We start from the raw sequence: 20,103 nt of genomic DNA, 5'->3' as shown, positions 1-20,103 counted from the left end.
CTGCACAGTATTGACATCCTGCTCTACATGGCATTTTACTCCATCATCAATGCCAAATTTTTAATTAGCCCAAGCAATAGTTCAATTCCCTAACATTAATGATAATGGTTAATACTTTGTAACCACCAATTGTCTGGATGGAAATATGTTTAACCAGTGCCAGAAGGAAAGAGACACTACAAACATCCTGAACTAATTAACAAAAGCATTGAGCACCAAATGGAATGATCCAATGTAGACACATACATACCATCAGCAGATATATGAATGATTAGAGATGGATTGATCTATGACAACTAGAACAGCCACCAGAGTGCACTGTTGTTTTACCATGTCATCACCCCAACAGGGTATATAATGGGCATGCACTGCATCAGACAGATAGTAAGTAATACTAAGAATCATGGAGGATACCACATGGGCTTGTGAGTCAATCTTACAAGAACTGGACAGGAAATGGAAAGGACATCATAGTGTGTCTGCATACAGTCAGTCGATCAAATTAAACAATATCCAGGAGTGTGGCACGTGCAGAGGTCTCATATTGGACAGAGTGGAGTTGTGGTGAATATCACAGGCATTGTCACGACTCTAGCTGATCCAAGCCTGACCCCGTCAAAGGAGGATTGCTGTATTGTTTGTACCTCACAGCCCCTTCATATCTGCATCAGCCATTCAGGCACATGTAATCGAATTTATATAATAATTCCATGACATCCTGTACCATTTGCCAGGGGCCACAATAGTGTCATTTAAAGTGGTGCTGTATCTGGGAAACATGAAAGGCTGAAGAGTGGTGTCACACCATTTCCCATGATGATATTTGGTTTGGTGCTGAACTACATTGGATGACTGTCATCTGCAAGTATTGGTGACCTGATGTGAGGGGACACATTCTGCCAATGTTTTGTAGACACACGCCAGTGTTAACCCTAGTGTCATAGTGTGGGAATCCATCGTGTATAAGTTCAGGTCATAGCTGGCCATTAAAATTGCTACACCAAAAAGAAAAGCAGATGATAAACGGGTATTCACTGGACAAATATATTATGTTAGAACTGACATGTGATTACATTTTCACGCAATTTGCGTGCATAGATCCTGAGCAATCAGTACCCAGAACAACCACCTCTGGCCGTAATAACGGCCTTGATACGCCTGGGCATTGAGTCAAACAGAGCTTGGGTGGCGTGTACAGGTACAGCTGCCCATGCAGCTTCAACACGATACCACAGTTCATCAAGAGTAGTGACTGGCGTATTGTGATGAGCCAGTTGCAAGGCCACCATTGACCAGACATTTTCAATTGGTGAGAGATCTGGAGCATGTGCTGGCCAGGGCAGCAGTTGAACATTTTCTGTATCCAGAAAGTCCCGTACAGGACCTGTAACATGCGGTCGTGCATTATCCTGCTGAAATGCAGGGTTTCGCAGGGAACAAACGAAAGGGTAGAGCCACGGGTCGTAACACATTTGAAATGTAACGTCCACTGTTCAAAGTGCTGTAAATGCGAACAAGAGGTGACCGAGACGTGTAACCAATGGCACCCCATACCATCACGCCGGGTGATACGCCAGTATGGCGATGATGAATACACGCTTCCAATGTGCGTTCACTGCAATGTCGCCAAACACGGATGTGACCATCATGATGCTGAACACAGAACCTGGATTCATCCGAAAAAATGACGTTTTGCCATTCGTGCACCCAGGTTCGTCATTGAGTACATCATCGCAGGCGCTCCTGTCTGTGATAGAGCGTCAAGGGTAACTGCAGCCATGGTCTCCGAGCTGATAGTCCATGCTGCTGCAAACGTCGTCGAGCTGTTCATGCAGGTGGTTATTGTCTTGCAAACGTCCCCATCTGTTGACTCAGGGATCGAGACGTGGCTGCACAATCTGTTACAGCCATGCAGATAAGATGCCTGTCACCTCGACTGCTAGTGATACGAGGCCATTGGGATCCAGCACGACGTTCCGTATTACCCTCCTGAACCCACCAATTCCATATTCTGGTAACAGTCATTGGATCTCGACCATCACAAGCAGCAATGTGGCGATACGATAAACCGCAATTGTGATAGGCTACAATCCGACCTTTATCAAAGTCAGAAACGTGATGGTACTCATTTCTCCTCCTTACATGAGGCATCACAACAACGTTTTACCAGGCAACGCCAGTCAACAGCTATCTGTGTATGAGAAATTGGTTGGAAACTTTCCTCATGTCAGCACGTTGTAGGTGTCGCCACCGGTGCCAACCTTGTGTGAATGCTCTGAAAAGCTAACCATTAGCATATCACAGCATCTTCTTCCTGTCGGTTAAATTTTGCGTCTGTAGCACATCATCTTCGTGGTGTAGCAATTTTAATGGCCAGTAGTGAATTTGGGAAACTATGGTGGCACAACTGTACATGACACATACTGTATTCTCATGAGACATATCTTGATGCTATCTTTCCACAGTATAACACTTACTGACGCATCACATGTCTTTATGAACTGTTACACAATGTGGTGGTATTCCATTGGCCAGCAAGATCCCACAATATGTATTCAACAGAAAACGTGTGGAACAAAACTGGTGATCAACCGCATTACAGAGCCAATATCCATTGTACTGAAGGCCAGTTACAACAGCTCTGGGCCAACTCATGGTAGCAGAGCATACAACACACTTCCTAACAGAATCAGTGACTGCATCTATGCCCATGGAGGAGCTACATTCTACTGTCAAAGGATCAGCCAAGCACCAGTTTTGTGAATGGTTTTTCAAGACTATTGGTTTCTTGGTACTCTGTTGCATGTCCCTAGGCTTGATCCAGGTGCTAAACCATTGGGCAAGTATTTCAAACATTTGTCGATAGATGGTGCATGGTCTTTGTGCCAAGCTACATTTTCCTCTGGAGTTCCAAAATTTAAAAGATATGAGAAGTGGTTTTTGTCAGCTAGAGTTGTACCAGTAAAAAACTTAATGCTGTATTTGTGTACTTGTATAATAAAAAATAAAAATTATGTCAAAAACAGACATTTTTGAGACTGTGACTGTGCACAAAATACAAGTTCATTAATGTGAAGAAGAATGCAGCAAACAGCCATTGTAAATAATACTGTTTATTTACACAAACAGTGTCGGCACCAGTTTCCAAATGACAGGTTCACCTTCAGATGGCTGTTGACATTTATATTACATTTACTGTTGTTTACATTAGTTGTTGCGGAGAAAAACAGCCAACAACTAATGTAAACAACACCACAAATAACTTAATATTATTATACTAATTGTATGGCATAACAAACTGAAATCTGATGTGGCATAAAAAAGATGAAGAAGAAGAAGAAGAAAGTGTATTATTAACCAGTGTTGGCTGCATTGCTGTCTGCTTTGTCACTGGACTGTGCTGTCACTATCCATATTTTGTTGCACTTTTTCCATTGTTTTTTGTTATTAAATATGTCAAACAAACAGTGACCTCAAGATCGTACCTAACACCTTTTAAAATGAGATTATTTACAAAAGTTTTATAAGGAAATGTCTGACCACCCGTTAATTTTCATTACTTTTTCGTGACTTTGATGACCTGTTGACATCCTGTAACAGAAATGTGACATGCCATCTGAAGATGAACATGGTGGTTAGAAAGTGATTACAGTGCTATCTGTGTGAATATAGAATTATTAACAGTGGTTAGTCACTGCTTTCTTCTTTGCAAGAATCAACTCGTAAAAACTTCCTTATTGTATTGGCATCAGTTTCCTGGTATGGGACTTGGAATGTTCTTGATAAAGTATTTACTTTTTTTAATGTGTCTCATTATTTTTTGCAGTGATGTGGTGAGCAGCATAATCCTATGGTATCAGAATACCTTCTCAATTTTTGGATGCAAATCGTTTATATACAGTTTTCATTCTCCTGTCAAATGCTTGGTTTGGCACTTAGAACATTTTCCATTTCCACTCTTCAGTTACTGCACTTAATTTTGATTCACTTTTATGTTAACTGATACTATGTTCACTGAATGAATGTTGCAGTTTCTTTTGTATGAGTCAGTATTGTCAATAACAAATCCCATCATGGAATATATGTACAGGGAGGGCAGAGTTAGAATCTTGAGAGACTTACCTGAACAACAACCTACACAAAGTTCACGAAATGATATTGCAGGTCAGTCTCGCCACCCTAATTTGGCATGAGTGTACTTTTGGCGAAAGACAGTTGCCTCAGAATGTAACACTGTAGAAAATAACAGGAAGGAAGTAAGCAAAGTAAACAAGCCTTCACGTGGAGATCATTCTAACAGTGAAGATAACAGCATCCAGTTTCTGCACAAGATCTTCAATGTCATACTACCAAGAAAGCCTTCTGCCTAACCTCGGTCCTAAGAATTGAAAATGTTTGACTTCGACTGTTTAACCACCTTGGAATAAAAAAATTTCACTTTTATGACTGTTCCACGTCAAAAACTGAAAGCATTAAGTTGTGTTGCAGCTAAACATTAATCTGATCTCTGAAAACTGTGTGCTAATGTTACTGAATACTGTATTAGCTACATCAATTATAAACTATATATTAAAGACACAAAAAAATCATCCACAACAAAGGAATTATGCGAATGGGATGGAAATTGGTAGACGTACACGTAATGACAAACAAATGATTATAATTTCAGAAAAATTGGTCAACTTATTCAACAGAAAGAGCTTCATACTGAGCAAGTCAATAACATGTTGGTCCACCTTTCGCCTTTATGCAAGCAGTTTTCTGCTTTGCATTGATCGATAAGATTACTTAGATGTCATTCTGAAGGATATCGTGCCAAATTCTGTCCAATTGACACGTTAGATCATCAAAACCTGAGCTGGTTGGAGGGCCATAATGCTCCATATACATCCTCAACTGGGAAGAGATCTGACGACGTTGCTGGCCGAGGTAGGGTATGCAAGCAAGAAGACAAGCAGTAGAAGCTCTCGTTGTGTACGAGTAGTCATTATCTTGCAGAAATGTGAGCCCAGAATGGCTTGCCATAGAGGGCAATAAAATGGGTTGTAGAATGTTGTCGACATACCGCTGTGGTGTAAGGAAGCTGCAGATGACAACCAAAGGGGTCCTGCTACAGAAAGAAACGCTACCTCAGACCATCCATTTCTGGATATCAGGCAGTGGAGCAGGCGAATGTCACGTTGGTATCCCACTGTTGTCCAGAGTGTCTCCAAATACGTCTTTGGCCTGGAATCTCATTGACTCGAAAAGATTTATCTTCAGTGATGAGTCCCACTTCAAACTGAGCTCTGATGGCAATGAAGACTTGTCTGGGGATGCCTCAGACAGCAATGGGATACCATCCTGATTCTTGTCACCATGTGGTCCGACAACCAGGAGTGATGGTCTGGGGTGCTATTTCTTTTGATAGCAGGAGCTCTTTGGTTGTCATCTGTGGCAGCCTCACAGCACAGCAGTATGTCAATGATATTCTACATCCCATTTTGTTATCCTTCATGGCAACCCATCCTGGGCTTACATTTTCAGCAAGATAATGCTTGCCCAAGCATAGTGAACATTTCTATCAGTTGTCAAACCCTACCTTGACCAGTAAGGTCGCTGGGTCTCTCCCCAACTGAGAACGTTTGGAAAGTTATGGGCTGGGCCCTCCAAACAGCTCAGCAAAAGTATTGTGTGATACACACACAATCAAATGCTTTTGTTAAATCGGGGAACATGCCTACTGTACTAACACATCATTCAGCCCTCCCAGTGCCTCACATACAAAAGAATAAATTGCAATCTCTGTGTATACTCCCAGAAGCTAAACTCTGAGTCTAGCAGCAAATTATGAGATCTGCCACAACAATGTTATACAATTCTTTCTCAAAAACTTTTGAAAACACTGCCAACAAAGAAATTGGCCAATAGTCTACATTATTTCTTCCACCTGTTTTATAAATGACTTTCAATCCGCCAGGACACATCATAGACATGACAGTACAGAACTAACATAGGGCACACTGATCTTCATATCCCTACTTGAAAATTTTATCATACTCATGAGAATGTTGTCTTAAAAGATTTAATAATTGATTCAATTTTCATCTCTGCTTGTTTCCCGTGTATGTGCTGTATTTGCCTTCAAACACCAGATTTCAAGAGTTTTGCATATTTAGCTGTGCAAAGAAAATTTTGATTTAAACTGCTGACTACTTACATAAAATTATTATTAAATATTTCGCACAATGTTGGTGGATCAGTAAAAGTTTAATTCTCACACAAAAGAGGTTTCACATGTCGAGCACCCACATTCTGCCCTGATATCTCCTCCACAAATGACCTGCACAGTAGTCTAGTGCCATTATTTATCAAAATCAATTGCTAATGTTATCACTACACACCTGCCTGCATTTTTAAAATGGGAATGAGACATCAAACAAAGTGATACGAGTTTGAAGAAATGTATTATATTTGTCATAATTTGTATGTATGTAGACTACTACTTCAAGACTGGCTTCAAATGTCTGCAGTGCAAGAGGACTCACATCTCTCAATATTTTGTTTATGACTTTGGGATATGGATCTGCCTTGATTCCTTTCAATGTTACTAGGTGTGCATCATCATATGACAGGCCATTACTAATTTGTCTCACACTGTGCCCACCAACTAGAGAATAATCTATGAAGATATTGTCTATGGTCATGCAGCTGTTTCCTTGAATTCCAATTGGAATGTATATTGTCCGTACTAGGCTGTATGATATAAGCAAATCCAGTCACTTTTTTTCCCTAGGGAATCAATCACAAATGTTACATTGAAATCCCACATAAAAAACACCTCATGTCTTTGTTAAGAACATAGCCTAGCACAGCATCAAGTCTGAAGAGGAAATCTGTAGTCTGAACAGGGGAGCTGTAGTGGCCACTAAGACTAATTTTCTTCCTGAAAATCCAGACTCTCCTGCCCAACATTCAAATATTTGGTCTTTACAGTATTTTGGTATGTCAACACTTTTGAATGAAACATTACACTTGGTATAAATGGGCACACCTCTCTTCTGCAAGTACCTTACATAGAACACAAAGGAAACCTTAGCATTTCTTCACTATGTAAATTATGCTCTGAGATAAAAGTAATACCAGTGTCAATAATTATTAGCAATTCATCTACTCTACCTTTAAGCCCCCTAGTATTTTTATTAAATAAGCTTACTGCTTCTTCCGATCTGCATTCCTCACTTTTTTAACTAACATCTAGCATTAAAGGAATCCCCATCAAGCAAAGATATCTCCAACCTGGTTACATTCTAATAAATAATAATTCTTTTTGTGTGTTATCACCATAATTTGGCCCTCAGTGACCCCAGATCCACCTACTATACTGTCACTTGTAAGCTTCACCAATGATCCCTTCCCAGTCCCATTCAGGTGTAGACTTTGTCTGCTACAGACTAGCCTACAGATACTCCTAACTGAGTCCAGGTTTGAGTACCAATCCAGTCCAACTCACCACCTAAATCACAAGCCCAGTCCCTATCAAGACTATTCTCAAACTCTCACACTGTCAGTACCTGATTCTCTTTAGTAAAATCCTTACACAAAGCCTGCAAGTATTCTGTCATCTTACTGAGCCCACCACTTGCTTTTAAATACTGCTGACTTGTTACTCCGTACCTAGTGTCTCCTGCAACCGTGGGCCTACACCACATCTATGACTGCTACCTACCAGCAGAATCCTCTTCTTCTTACTGTTCCTATTTAACTTAGGTTTCCTAACAACTTGAGTTGTCTCCTTCATCTTACTTGCCCTTACAGTTACTGAAAGCTCCTCTCCACATGACTGACAGCTGGCTAAATCTGCTATCAACATTCAAAGGCAAACTATCAGAATACATTCTCTTCCTAAGGCCTCATTGCTGAATGTCAGTTCCCATTTCGCCACCGTCTCCTCTGTAGCATGTCTAATTATTGTCTAGCATCCTCTAACTACACCTGAATAGCATAATATTCTCAATTCCTGAACTGCTAGTGATCTATTTCTACCACATGTCCTGCAGATACAGGAGAGTAATTGCCAGATTTCACATTAGCTTCTCACTACATACACCCCACTGAAATGAGTTGATACACTATTCGCAAAATATCCCACAACTCACTAACCTGTAACAGTTTGTGCACTTCTCATTCACATCACATTTTATAATACCTTCAAACAAACACAATGAAATAACACACAAAAAAATCATGCTATAAATTGCCAGTACACCATCCACCTTATTTTATTAAAACACAAAAACTGGTAAAAGTACACTTATGTTGTCAGCGACTGTTGCAGTGCTGGTGGAAACTGGTAAAAACTCACATGATGAACAACGGGAACTGAAAATCAGGAATCGTGAGTCAGTTATCGGTAGCCAATCAGAATGTTCTTTTACAATTTCGATCAGTTGTAAATAAAGGTAGCTGGCATTTTGTTCTATTATTTAGGTAATAATTTAACCACGCTGTCAAAATTTTTGGAAAATCAGTGTGAGACATACAAGTAGGATGACAAATGTGTATCTCAGGCTACGTTACACATCAATCTACTTTTGTGTTGAAATTTGTTGGTTTTGCCATCTCACAACCAAACAGTCACATTCCAACTTAACCTAGACCTCAGGCTTTCCTATGGGTCGGTCTACCAGCACATCTAGTTTTCTCCCATTCACATCCAATGACTTCTCCAGCTCACAATCAAACTGTCACTTTTCAACCTAACCAAGGCCTTGGGCTACATTACGGGTCAGTCTGCAAGAACATCTAGTTTCCTTTCTGCTCTCTGTATAAAAAACAAATGTAATCAATGTAACATCTGCTGAAAGAAATCATTAGATTCAGCATGCAGCTCAAGAGCTGTGGACACCATAAGTGTACTTTAGTTCAAAAGTTTATTATTATTATTTTTAAGAATTTGTAGCTTAGCTAAATAATAATAATAATAATAATAATAATAATAATAGTGCACCTAATGTGTCTCCATATACATATACAGGAATAACTATGACTTCCTATGAGCACCTTTCTTTTCTCTGCTTCCACATGCACACTAGTCCATTTTTCAAAAATACTGAAGCTATAAATGCAAATACATTTTTAAATTTCTGTGACTGTTCCTTTTCAATGTCTACAATCATTTAACTGTAGTTTCATTGTGTAATGGCTTCTCACTCTACAGCTGAGCCAGGGACCTACACACAAACCACGGATTTGGCCAATAACTGCTACTAAATCCATTCTGTCCAAGTTGTCCTTTCTCAAATGGACAGTCTGAACTACCAGGACAACAGCCTTTTGTTGGGTTCATATTCAGCAACATTAACTGATCTCCAGTTATGGAACTGTATTTATCTTTGACAGTTAATTCAAATTCAGAAATCTATTTGACGATGTCTTACTTTCTAGATCTCAGTCTTCTTTCCTGATGTCCCGGGTTCGATTCCTGGCTGGGTCGGAGATTTCCTCCACTTAGGAACTGGGTGTTAAGTTGTCCTAATCACCACCATCACCACCACCACCACCACCACCCACCACCACCACCACCATCTCATCCTCATCGACACGCAAGTCGCCGAAGTGGCGTCAACTCAAAAGACTTGCAACAGGCAAACGGTCTACGTGATGGGAGGCCCTGGCCACACAACATTTAATTTCATTTCACCTCATCAGTATAATAATTGATTATTTTTGACATTATTACCTTGGACAGATTATCAAATTACAGCTGTGTGTATTGTTCAAAAGTGAATGAATGAAAGTCTGTGGTGAACATTCCTAAATGCTTATCTCGATTTCCAAAAAGCATTTGACTCAGTGCCACACCTACACTTATTTTCAAAAACATAATCTTATGGAGTACCAAGTGAAATTTGTTACTGGATTGAGAATTTTATGGTAGGGAGGATGCAGTATGTTACCTTGGACAGAAAGTCATTGACAGAGGTAGAAGTAAATTTGAGTGTGTCCATGGAAGAATATTGGGATCTACATCTACATCTACAGAGATACTCTACAAGCCCCATACAGTGCGGACCGAAGGGTAACCTGTACCACTGCTTGTCATTTCCCCTCCTGTTCCACTCGCAAATAGAGCGAGAGAAAAACGACTGTCTATACACCTCATATGAGTCCTAATTTCTTGTATCTTATCTTCATGGTCCTTACACACAATGTTATGTTGGTGGAAGTAGAATCATTCAGCAGACAAATCCAAATGCTGGTTCTCTACATTTTCTCAAGAGTGTTTCTCGAAAAGAACTCCTCCTTCCCTCCAGGGATTCCCACTTGAGTTTCCGAAGAATCTCTGTAACACTTATTTGTTGCACAAACATACTGGTAACAATCCTAATCGCCCGCCTCTGAATTACTTCGATGCCTTTCTTCAATCCAATCTGGTACGGATCCCAAACACTCAAGCAGTACTCAAGAATAGGTCACACCAATTTCCTATATGCAGTCTCCTTTACAAGTGAACCACTCTTTCCTAAAATTCTCCCAGTAAACCAAAGATGATCATTTGCCTTCCTTATTACAGTTTTCACACGCTTGTTTCATTTTACTTTGTCTTGCACTGTTATGCCCAAATATTTAAATAACTTAACTGTGTCAAGGAGGACACTAGAAATACGTATTGGAACATTACGAGTTTTTCCTTCCTACTCATCTGCATTACCATACATTTTTCCACATTTAGGGATAGCTGCCACTCATCGCAGCAATTGGAAATTTTGTCTAAGTCACCCTTGTATCTCCCTACAGTCACTCAACTCCATTTACTGTAATCATTTATGTATATAGACAACAACAGCGGTCCTGTCACACTTCCTTGGGACACTCCTGACGATACCCATGTCTCTGAGGAACACTCGCCGTCAAAAACAACATACTGGGTTCTATTATTTAAGAAGTCTTTGAGCCACTCACATATCTGTGAACTTATTCCATATGTTGAAACCTTTGTTAACAGCTTGCAGTGGAGCACCATGTCAAATGCTTTCTGGAAATCCCAGAAATTTTCAAATTTTTGTACCTTTATGGGTGTGTTCTCCTGCTATTGCTTGGTAAGTAGATTTTTTTATACATCCAATTACACTGCACAAATATGAAGTCATATCTTGATAAGATTTCCCAGTGGTGTAAGATTGGCAGTTTGCTTTAAATATTCAAAAATGTAAAATTGTGAGCTTCACAAAACGAAAAACTGTAGTGTCATATGACCAAAGTATCAATGAGTCGCAGCTGGAATAGGTCAACTCATATAAATACCTGGGTGTAAGGATTTGTAGGGATATGAAATGGAACTATTACATAGGCTCAGTAGAAGATTAAGTCATGTGGCAGACTTCAGTTTATTGGTAGAATATGAGGGAAATGCAATCAGTTTGAAAAGGAAATTGCTTACAAATCACTCGGGGTCACCTATGCTAGAACATGTGTGTGGTCCCTGTACCAAATAGAACTGGCATGGTGTATCGAACATACACAGAAATGGGCAGGATAAATGGTTACATGTTTGTTTGACCCCTGGGAGAGAATCTCACAGATGCTGAATAAACTGAACTGGAAGGCACTTGAAGATAGATGAAAACTACCCAGAGTAAGCCTGCTTACAAAGTTTCAGAAAGAGCTGTAAATGACACTCTAGGAATACACTGCAAGCCCCTACATAACGTTCCCATAGGGGTCATGATGGTAAATTTAGATTACTTACAGCATGCACAGAGGCATTTAACCAGCCATTCTTCCTGCATACCATGTGTGAATGGAATGGGAAGAAGCCCTCATAATTGGTACAATTGGAATTGCCCTCTGCCATGCAGTTCACAGCAGTTCATAAAGTACGAATGTAGACACCTGCAGGATATTTGTGTGTGTAAACCGGTACATAATCGTAACTATTTTTCTTGTACAATGGAAATGTTTTGTCTAAGTGAGCTGCTGCCCCAGAATGTTACCCTGTAGGACTTCAGTGAATGAAAATATGTAAAATTGTTATCACACTGGTTTCTATGTTCCCCAAGTTGGCAGTTCTTCTTATGGCAGTAGTACCCAAGCCCAAACCTCTGTGAAATAGCTCCACAAATCCTTTATGTATTAAACCCTCAAAGAGTAGAACTTAAGAGATTCCAGAGTCTTCATCTTTTTATTTGAAACTTCCCTTATTTTGCAATCTGTCTCCACAAGGGAAAATTTCAACTGCATCAAATCACTTAACAAAGGTAACACCAGCTTTACCTTTATGAATTCTTATAAATACTGCAAAAACTGAATTTACCTCCAGTATGCCCCTACGTTCAATATTTTCCGTATGTAATCACACCATTTATGTGCCGGGTATCCACAGTTTGGAAGACCATATACTCCTTGATGTTGCCCTCCCAGTGACACAAGATTAATCATAGGAGGAGATGGGCAGCGTTGAGCAACAGCTCTCCTGTTGGCAGGGAACATAAAAATAAAGATTATTCATAACTACTCAGGGACTGGTATTTGATGCAAGTCATGTTATAAAAAAAGAACAAGAATTATCAGATAACCTGACAGAATATTTTAAATGACATCTTTCTTTATTACATTCAGCTGGAATATACATAATGGAAGGAGTAACAACTCACCAAATCATTGAGCTATCAAGAGGCACATACAAAAGAGTAAGGCCTTTGCTGAGCTTTTGGATAAATCTTCCTTCAGAGCAAACAGAATAATCATACACCTGCACACCTACACGTCCCAGCCAACAATACTGAACTGGTATTGCAGCTGGACTATATGGTAAGTCATTACATTTACTCATTCCATTATATACAAGTCAATGACCTTTTAACTGAATACATAAGAGGTAAACATTTTGCACAAACTTTTAATCAGTCCTAACAGACATACAACAACAGAGAAAGATACATATTTTTAAAATAGTCCTCCAAAGAAATCCTGCTCCAAGATCAGATAGAATATCTTAGTGCATCAGGAACCAGGTGGAAAGGCATTCGAGACTTTACATTTGATGAAGTCAGTATTACTTTTGCTGTAAAAGAAAAATCAGAATCTAATCAAGGGATTATCTATTTCTCTAAGAGGAAATAGAAGTACAAACAAAAATTTATACCTGCCATGTCAATGATTATTGAAGATAAAACTGACGGTGTCTCCGGTTGCTCTATGCATAACACAAGCTTACTTTCAAACAAACAACAACAACAGTTAAAAATACAGAGATAGGAGTGATATAAAATAGGAACTGTTTAGAATGATAAAGGAAACATTACAACATGATGCTTTAATGCCTGGGCAGACAACCACCAAAATCCAAAATGGGTCAGTAAACTTGTATTAGGGAACATGAATAAGAGAGATGGAAGACAAATGGAATTTAGTGAACACTGCGAAATTATCTTAAACAAACAGATCAAGGTTTCCAATAGAAAAGCACCATATGTTGTTATACAGGGGGAAGAAAAATTCGTGCATTGGAGTTTCACAGAGCGATCCCACACGTACTAGCAATACAACAATGTCTGTCACAAAATGTCATCTGACACATATTTCGGGCAGTAAATGGATGTCAAAGATTAGCCATCTGGCACCACTGTAACCAAATGTACGGTAACCATCTCTGTCACCAAACAGAGCAGTGCTGTATATACTGCTGTGTATAATGTTTTGGGTTAGCATGCGGGAGGTCGAGGGTTCAGCTGTGGGTTGAGGCTTATTTGTTTTTATTTGCCAAAAGTAGTCTGCGTGGTATGGTATCTGATGTCTTAATCGTCATACAGTGATTACAGTGGGTCTTCAACAAAACATTTGCAGTTATGTAGTACGTCACAGGAATGGAAGTACAATCGTTTTCACTGGTCAGCTTTTAAAGAAGCCTTTTGTGCATTGTGCACGAGAATTGTTTCATGCCACTGCATTTACTAGATTCCAAAGCTGTTATCTGTGTGCCCTACCCCAATAATCCCACAAAATTATTTGGAAAGCATGCTGCTAGCCCTACTGGTGACATAAGACCCTAACTAAATGTAATGGGCCTGAACGTGGCAATAATAACAGTTAGTATTAATCATTAATCGATGGGACTATTGGGGGAGTGTACACACAAAATTAGTTGGAATCTAGTAGATGCAGTGGAGCGAAAGAATCCACATCCATGAGGTACAAAAGTTTTCTTTAAAATCTGACCAACGAAACTGATTGTATTTCCATTTCTGTGTTCGTAGTATGCAACTGCAAATGTTTTGTAAAAGATCTACTGTAATTGATGTATGACGATTAAGATGCCAGATACTGTACAATGCAGATTATTTTAGCAACTAAAAATAACTAATCCATGTCCCAGAATTGAATCCTTGACCTCCTGCATTGTTGTTGTTGTTGTTGTGGTCTTCAGTCCTGAGACTGGTTTGATGCAGCTCTCCATGCTACTCTATCCTGTGCAAGCTTCTTCATCTCCCAGTACCTACTGCAACCTACATCCTTCTGAATCTGCTTAGTGTATTCATCTCTTGGTCTCCCTCTACGATTTTTACCCTCCAAGCTGCCCTCCAATGCTAAATTTGTGATCCCTTGATGCCTCAAAACATGTCCTACCAACCGATCCCTTCTTCTAGTCAAGTTGTGCCACAAACTTCTCTTCTCCCCAATCCTATTCAATACCTCCTCATTAGTTACGTGATCTGCCCACCTTATCTTCAGCATTCTTCTGTAGCACCACATTTCAAAAGCTTCTATTCTCTTCTTGTCCATACTAGTTATCGTCCATGTTTCACTTCCATACATGGCTACACTCCATAAAAATACTTTCAGAAACGACTTCCTGACACTTAAATCTATACTCGATGTTAACAAATTTCTCTTCTTCAGAAACGATTTCCTTGCCATTGCCAGTCTACATTTTATATCCTCTCTACTACGACCATCATCAGTTATTTTACTCCCTAAATAGCAAAACTCCTTTACTACTTTAAATGTCACATTTCCTAATCTAATTCCCTCAGCATCACCCGATTTAATTTGACTACATCTACATCTACATCTACATCTATACTCCGCGAGCCACCTTACGGTGTGTGGCGGAGGGTACTTATTGTACCACTATCTGATCCCCCCTTCCCTGTTCCATTCACGAATTGTGCGTGGGAAGAACGACTGCTTGTAAGTCTCCGTATTTGCTCTAATTTCTCGGATCTTTTTGTTGTGATCATTACGCGAGATATATGTGGGCGGTAGTAATATGTTGCCCATCTCTTCCCGGAATGTGCTCTCTCGTAATTTCGATAATAAACCTCTCCGTATTGCGTAACGCCTTTCTTGAAGTGTCCGCCACTGGAGCTTGTTCAGCATCTCCGTAACGCTCTCGCGCTGACTAAATGTCCCCATGACGAATCGCGCTGCTTTTCGCTGGATCATGTCTATCTCTTCTATTAATCCAACCTGGTAAGGGTCCCATACTGATGAGCAATACTCAAGAATCGGACGAACAAGCGTTTTGTAAGCTACTTCTTTCGTCGATGAGTCACATTTTCTTAGAATTCTTCCTATGAATCTCAACCTGGCGCCTGCTTTTCCCACTATTTGTTTTATGTGATCATTCCACTTCAGATCGCTCCGGATAGTAACTCCTAAGTATTTTACGGTCGTTACTGCTTCCAATGATTTACCACCTATGGCATAATCGTACTGGAATGGATTTCTGCCCCTATGTATGCGCATTATATTACATTTATCTACGTTTAGGGAAAGCTGCCAGCTGTCGCACCATGCATTAATCCTCTGCAGGTCCTCCTGGAGTACGTACGAGTCTTCTGATGTTGCTACTTTCTTGTAGACAACCGTGTCATCTGCAAATAGCCTCACGGAGCTACCGATGTTGTCAACTAAGTCATTTATGTATATTGTAAACAATAAAGTTCCTATCACGCTTCCCTGCGGTACTCCCGAAATTACCTCTACATCTGCAGATTTTGAACCGTTAAGAATGACATGTTGTGTTCTTTCTTCTAGGAAATCCTAAATCCAATCACAAACCTGGTCCGATATTCCGTAAGCTCGTATTTTTTTCACTAAACGTAAGTGCACAACCGTATCAAATGCCTTCCTGAAGTCCAGGAATACGGCATCAATCTGCTCGCCAGTGTCTACGGCACTGTGAATTTCTTGGGCAAATAGGGCGAGCTGAGTTTCACATGATCTCTGTTTGCGGAATCCATGTTGGTTATGATGAAGGAGATTTGTATTATCTAAGAACGTCATAATACGAGAACACAAAACATGTTCCATTATTCTACAACAGATTGACGTAAGCGAAATAGGCCTATAATTATTCGCATCTGATTTATGACCCTTCTTGAAAATGGGAACGACCTGCGCTTTCTTCCAGTCGCTAGGTACTTTACGTTCTTCCAGCGATCTACGATAAATTGCTGATAGAAAGGGGGCAAGTTCTTTAGCATAATCACTGTAGAATCTTAAGGGTATCTCGTCTGGTCCGGATGCTTTTCCGCTACTAAGTGATAGCAGTTGTTTTTCAATTCCGATATCGTTTATTTCAATATTTTCCATTTTGGCGTCCGTGCGACGGCTGAAGTCAGGGACCGTGTTACGATTTTCCGCAGTGAAACAGTTTCGGAACACTGAATTCAGTATTTCTGCCTTTCTTCGGTCGTCCTCTGTTTCGGTGCCATCGTGGTCAACGAGTGACTGAATAGGGGATTTAGATCCGCTTACCGATTTTACATATGACCAAAACTTTTTAGGGTTCTTGTTTAGTTTGTTTGCCAATGTTTTATGTTCGAATTCGTTGAATGCTTCTCTCTTTGCCCTCTTTACGCTCTTTTTCGCTTCGTTCAGCTTTTCCTTATCAGCTATGATTCGACTACTCTTAAACCTATGATGAAGCTTTCTTTGTTTCCGTAGTACCTTTCGTACATGATTGTTATACCACGGTGGATCTTTCCCCTCGCTTTGGACCTTAGTCGGTACGAACTTATCTAAGGCGTACTGGACGATGTTTCTGAATTTTTTCCATTTTTGTTCCACATCCTCTTCCTCAGAAATGAACGTTTGATGGTGGTCACTCAGATATTCTGCGATTTGTGCCCTATCACTCTTGTTAAGCAAATATATTTTCCTTCCTTTCTTGGCATTTCTTATTACACTTGTAGTCATTGATGCAACCACTGACTTATGATCACTGATACCCTCTTCTACATTCACGGAGTCGAAAAGTTCCGGTCTATTTGTTGCTATGAGGTCTAAAACGTTAGCTTCACGAGTTGGTTCTCTAACTATCTGCTCGAAGTAATTCTCAGACAGGGCAGTCAGGATAATGTCACAAGAGTCTCTGTCCCTGGCTCCAGTTCTGATTGTGTGACTATCCCATTCTATACCTGGTAGATTGAAGTCTCCCCCTATTACAATAGTATGATCACGAAACTTCTTCACGACGTTCTGCAGGTTCTCTCTGAGGCGCTCAACTATTACGGTTGCTGATGCAGGTGGTCTATAGAAGCATCCGACTATCATATCTGACCCACCTTTGATACTTAACTTAACCCAGATTATTTCACATTCGCATTCGCTAATAACTTCACTGGATATTATTGAATTCTTTACTGCTATAAATACTCCTCCACCATTGGCGTTTATCCTATCCTTGCGGTATATATTCCATTCTGTGTCTAGGATTTCGTTACTGTTCACTTCCGGTTTTAACCAACTTTCCGTTCCTAATACTATATGCGCACTATTTCCTTCAATAAGAGATACTAATTCAGGAACCTTGCCCTGGATACTCCTGCAGTTTACCAATATTACGTTAACTTTTCCTGTTTTTGGTCTCTGAGGACGGACATTCTTTATCAACGATGATAATGTCCTCTCTGGTAAGCCGTCAGGTATTTTATCGTTTCGCCCAAGGGGGGATCCCTCTAACCTAAAAAACCCCCGTGTGCACGCCACACGTACTCTGCTACCCTAGTAGCTGCTTCCGGTGTGTAGTGCATGCCTGACCTGTCTAGGGGGGCCCTACAGTTCTCCACCCAATAACGGAGGTCGATGAATTTGCAACCATTATAGTCGCAGAGTCGTCTGAGCCTCTGGTTTAGACCCTCCACACGGCTCCAAACCAGAGGACCGCGATCGACTCTGGGCACTATGCTGCAGATATTAAGCTCAGCCTGCACTCCGCGTGCGATGCTGGTTGTCTTCACCAAATCAGCCAGCCGCCGGAAGGAACCAAGGATGGCCTCAGAACCCAAGCGGCAGGCGTCATTCGTTCCGACATGTGCTACTATCTGCAGCCGGTCACACCCAGTGCGTTCAATAGCTGCCGGAAGGGCCTCCTCCACATTATGGACGAGACGCCCCGGCAAGCACACCGAGTGCACACTGGCATTCTTCCCCAACCTACCCGCTATTTTCCTGAGGGGCTCCATAACCCGCCTAACGTTGGAGCTCCCTATAACTAATAGGCCTGCCCTCTGTGACTGTCGGGACCTTGCCGGAGAATCGGCCACTGGCCCAACAGGCGAGGCATCCTGTGGTGGCTCGGAAACGATGTCATCACCACTAGGAAGCACCCCGTACCTGTTGGAAAGGGGTAAGGCAGCTGTCACGCGGCCAGATCCCACCTTTGCCTTTCAGCCAGGCACGCGCGAGCCCACCACTGTCCGCCATTCACCCTGGAGTGATGGCTGACTGGTAAGATGCTCACTGCCGGAAGACGCAGCGACATCAGGGGTTCCATGTGATTCCAAGGCCACCGAAGTAGGCATAGGTCTCACCACAGTTGCCCCAACGCCACTACGAGCCGACGCCTGCGCCTCGAGCTCGATGAGCCTAACAGACAAAGCCTCCACCTGCCCCCGAAGAGTGGCCAATTCTCCTTGCGTCCGCTCACAACAACCACAGTCCCTACACATGACTATGTTTACCCTACTCTATACGGTGACCAATTCCCAAGATAATCTTCTGATGAGCTACTCTGATAATCAAGAAACACTCACTGAAATACGAGACGCGAAAACTACGCTAGGTTTTCCCAGAAAAACTATTTAAAAGCTAAGCGCAGCAAATAACTACAAAAACGCTTTATACAAACAGTACTCGCTGCTGCTGGTGCTCTCGCTCTGGCTGTCACAAGACAACTGCTGATTCAAGTGACTAGTGGCTAATGGCCGCGAAACAAACAAAAGACGGTTTTAGGGCGCTTTCTGTTCTAAACGATCAAGAAAACACTAAGAAATCTAACACGAAAACTACGTAAAGTTTTATCAAGAACTGTTAGTTACTATGCAGAGCAGATAAACACAAATAGAATCCCTTCCTTAGTGGATGGTCGTAAACAAAATGCAAAATAAACGCTTTATACAAACAGTACTCGCTGCTGCTGGTGCTCTCGCTACATTCCATTATCCTCGTTTTGCTTTTGTTGATGTTCATCTTATATCCTCCTTTCAAGACACTGTCCATTCCGTTCAACTGCTCTTCCAAGTCCTTTGCTGTCTCTGACAGAATTACAATGTCATCGGCGAACCTCAAAGTTTTTACTCCTTCTCCATGGATTTTAATACCTACTACGAATTTTTCTTTTGTTTCCTTCACTGCTTGTTGAATATACAGATTGAATAACATCGGGGAGGGGCTATAACCCTGTCTCACTCCCTTCCCAATCACTGCTTCCCTTTCACGCCCCTCCACTCTTATTATAACTGCCATCTGGCTTCTGTACAAATTGTAAATAGCCTTTCGCTCCCTGTATTTTTCCCCTGCCACCTTTAGAATATGAAAGAGAGTATTCCAGTCAACATTGTCAAAAGCTTTCTCTAAGTCTACAAATGCTAGAAACGTAGGTTTGCCTTTTCTTAATCTTTCTTCTAAGATAAGTCGTAAGGTTAGTATTGCCTCACGTGTTCCAACATTTCTACGGAATCCAAACTGATCTTCCCCGAGGTCCGCTTCTACCAGTTTTTCCATTCGTCTGTAAAGAATTCGCATTAGTATTTTGCAGCTGTGACTTATTAAACTGATAGTTCGGTAATTTTCACATCTGTCAACACCTGCTTTCTTTGGGATTGGAATTATTAT

The 20,103-nt window shown here is 40.9% G+C and overlaps 1 protein-coding gene across 1 annotated transcript in view; it reads right to left on the bottom strand.

Annotated features, from left to right (window-relative positions):
• Nucleotides 1-20,103, bottom strand: part of LOC126474189 (palmitoyl-protein thioesterase 1-like) — a 55,741-nt gene that overhangs the window by 16,922 nt on the left and 18,716 nt on the right. The window contains exon 4 of the mRNA XM_050101652.1: nt 12,296-12,454. Coding sequence (XP_049957609.1) covers nt 12,296-12,454 — 159 coding nt within the window. The remainder of the gene's footprint in view (nt 1-12,295; nt 12,455-20,103) is intronic.

This window comes from Schistocerca serialis, chromosome 4, assembly GCF_023864345.2.
Source record: "Schistocerca serialis cubense isolate TAMUIC-IGC-003099 chromosome 4, iqSchSeri2.2, whole genome shotgun sequence".
In the NCBI taxonomy this organism is placed as follows: Eukaryota; Metazoa; Arthropoda; class Insecta; order Orthoptera; family Acrididae; genus Schistocerca; species Schistocerca serialis.
The sequence above is the reverse complement of the archived record's forward strand: the minus strand, read 5'-3'. Positions and strand labels throughout refer to the sequence as shown.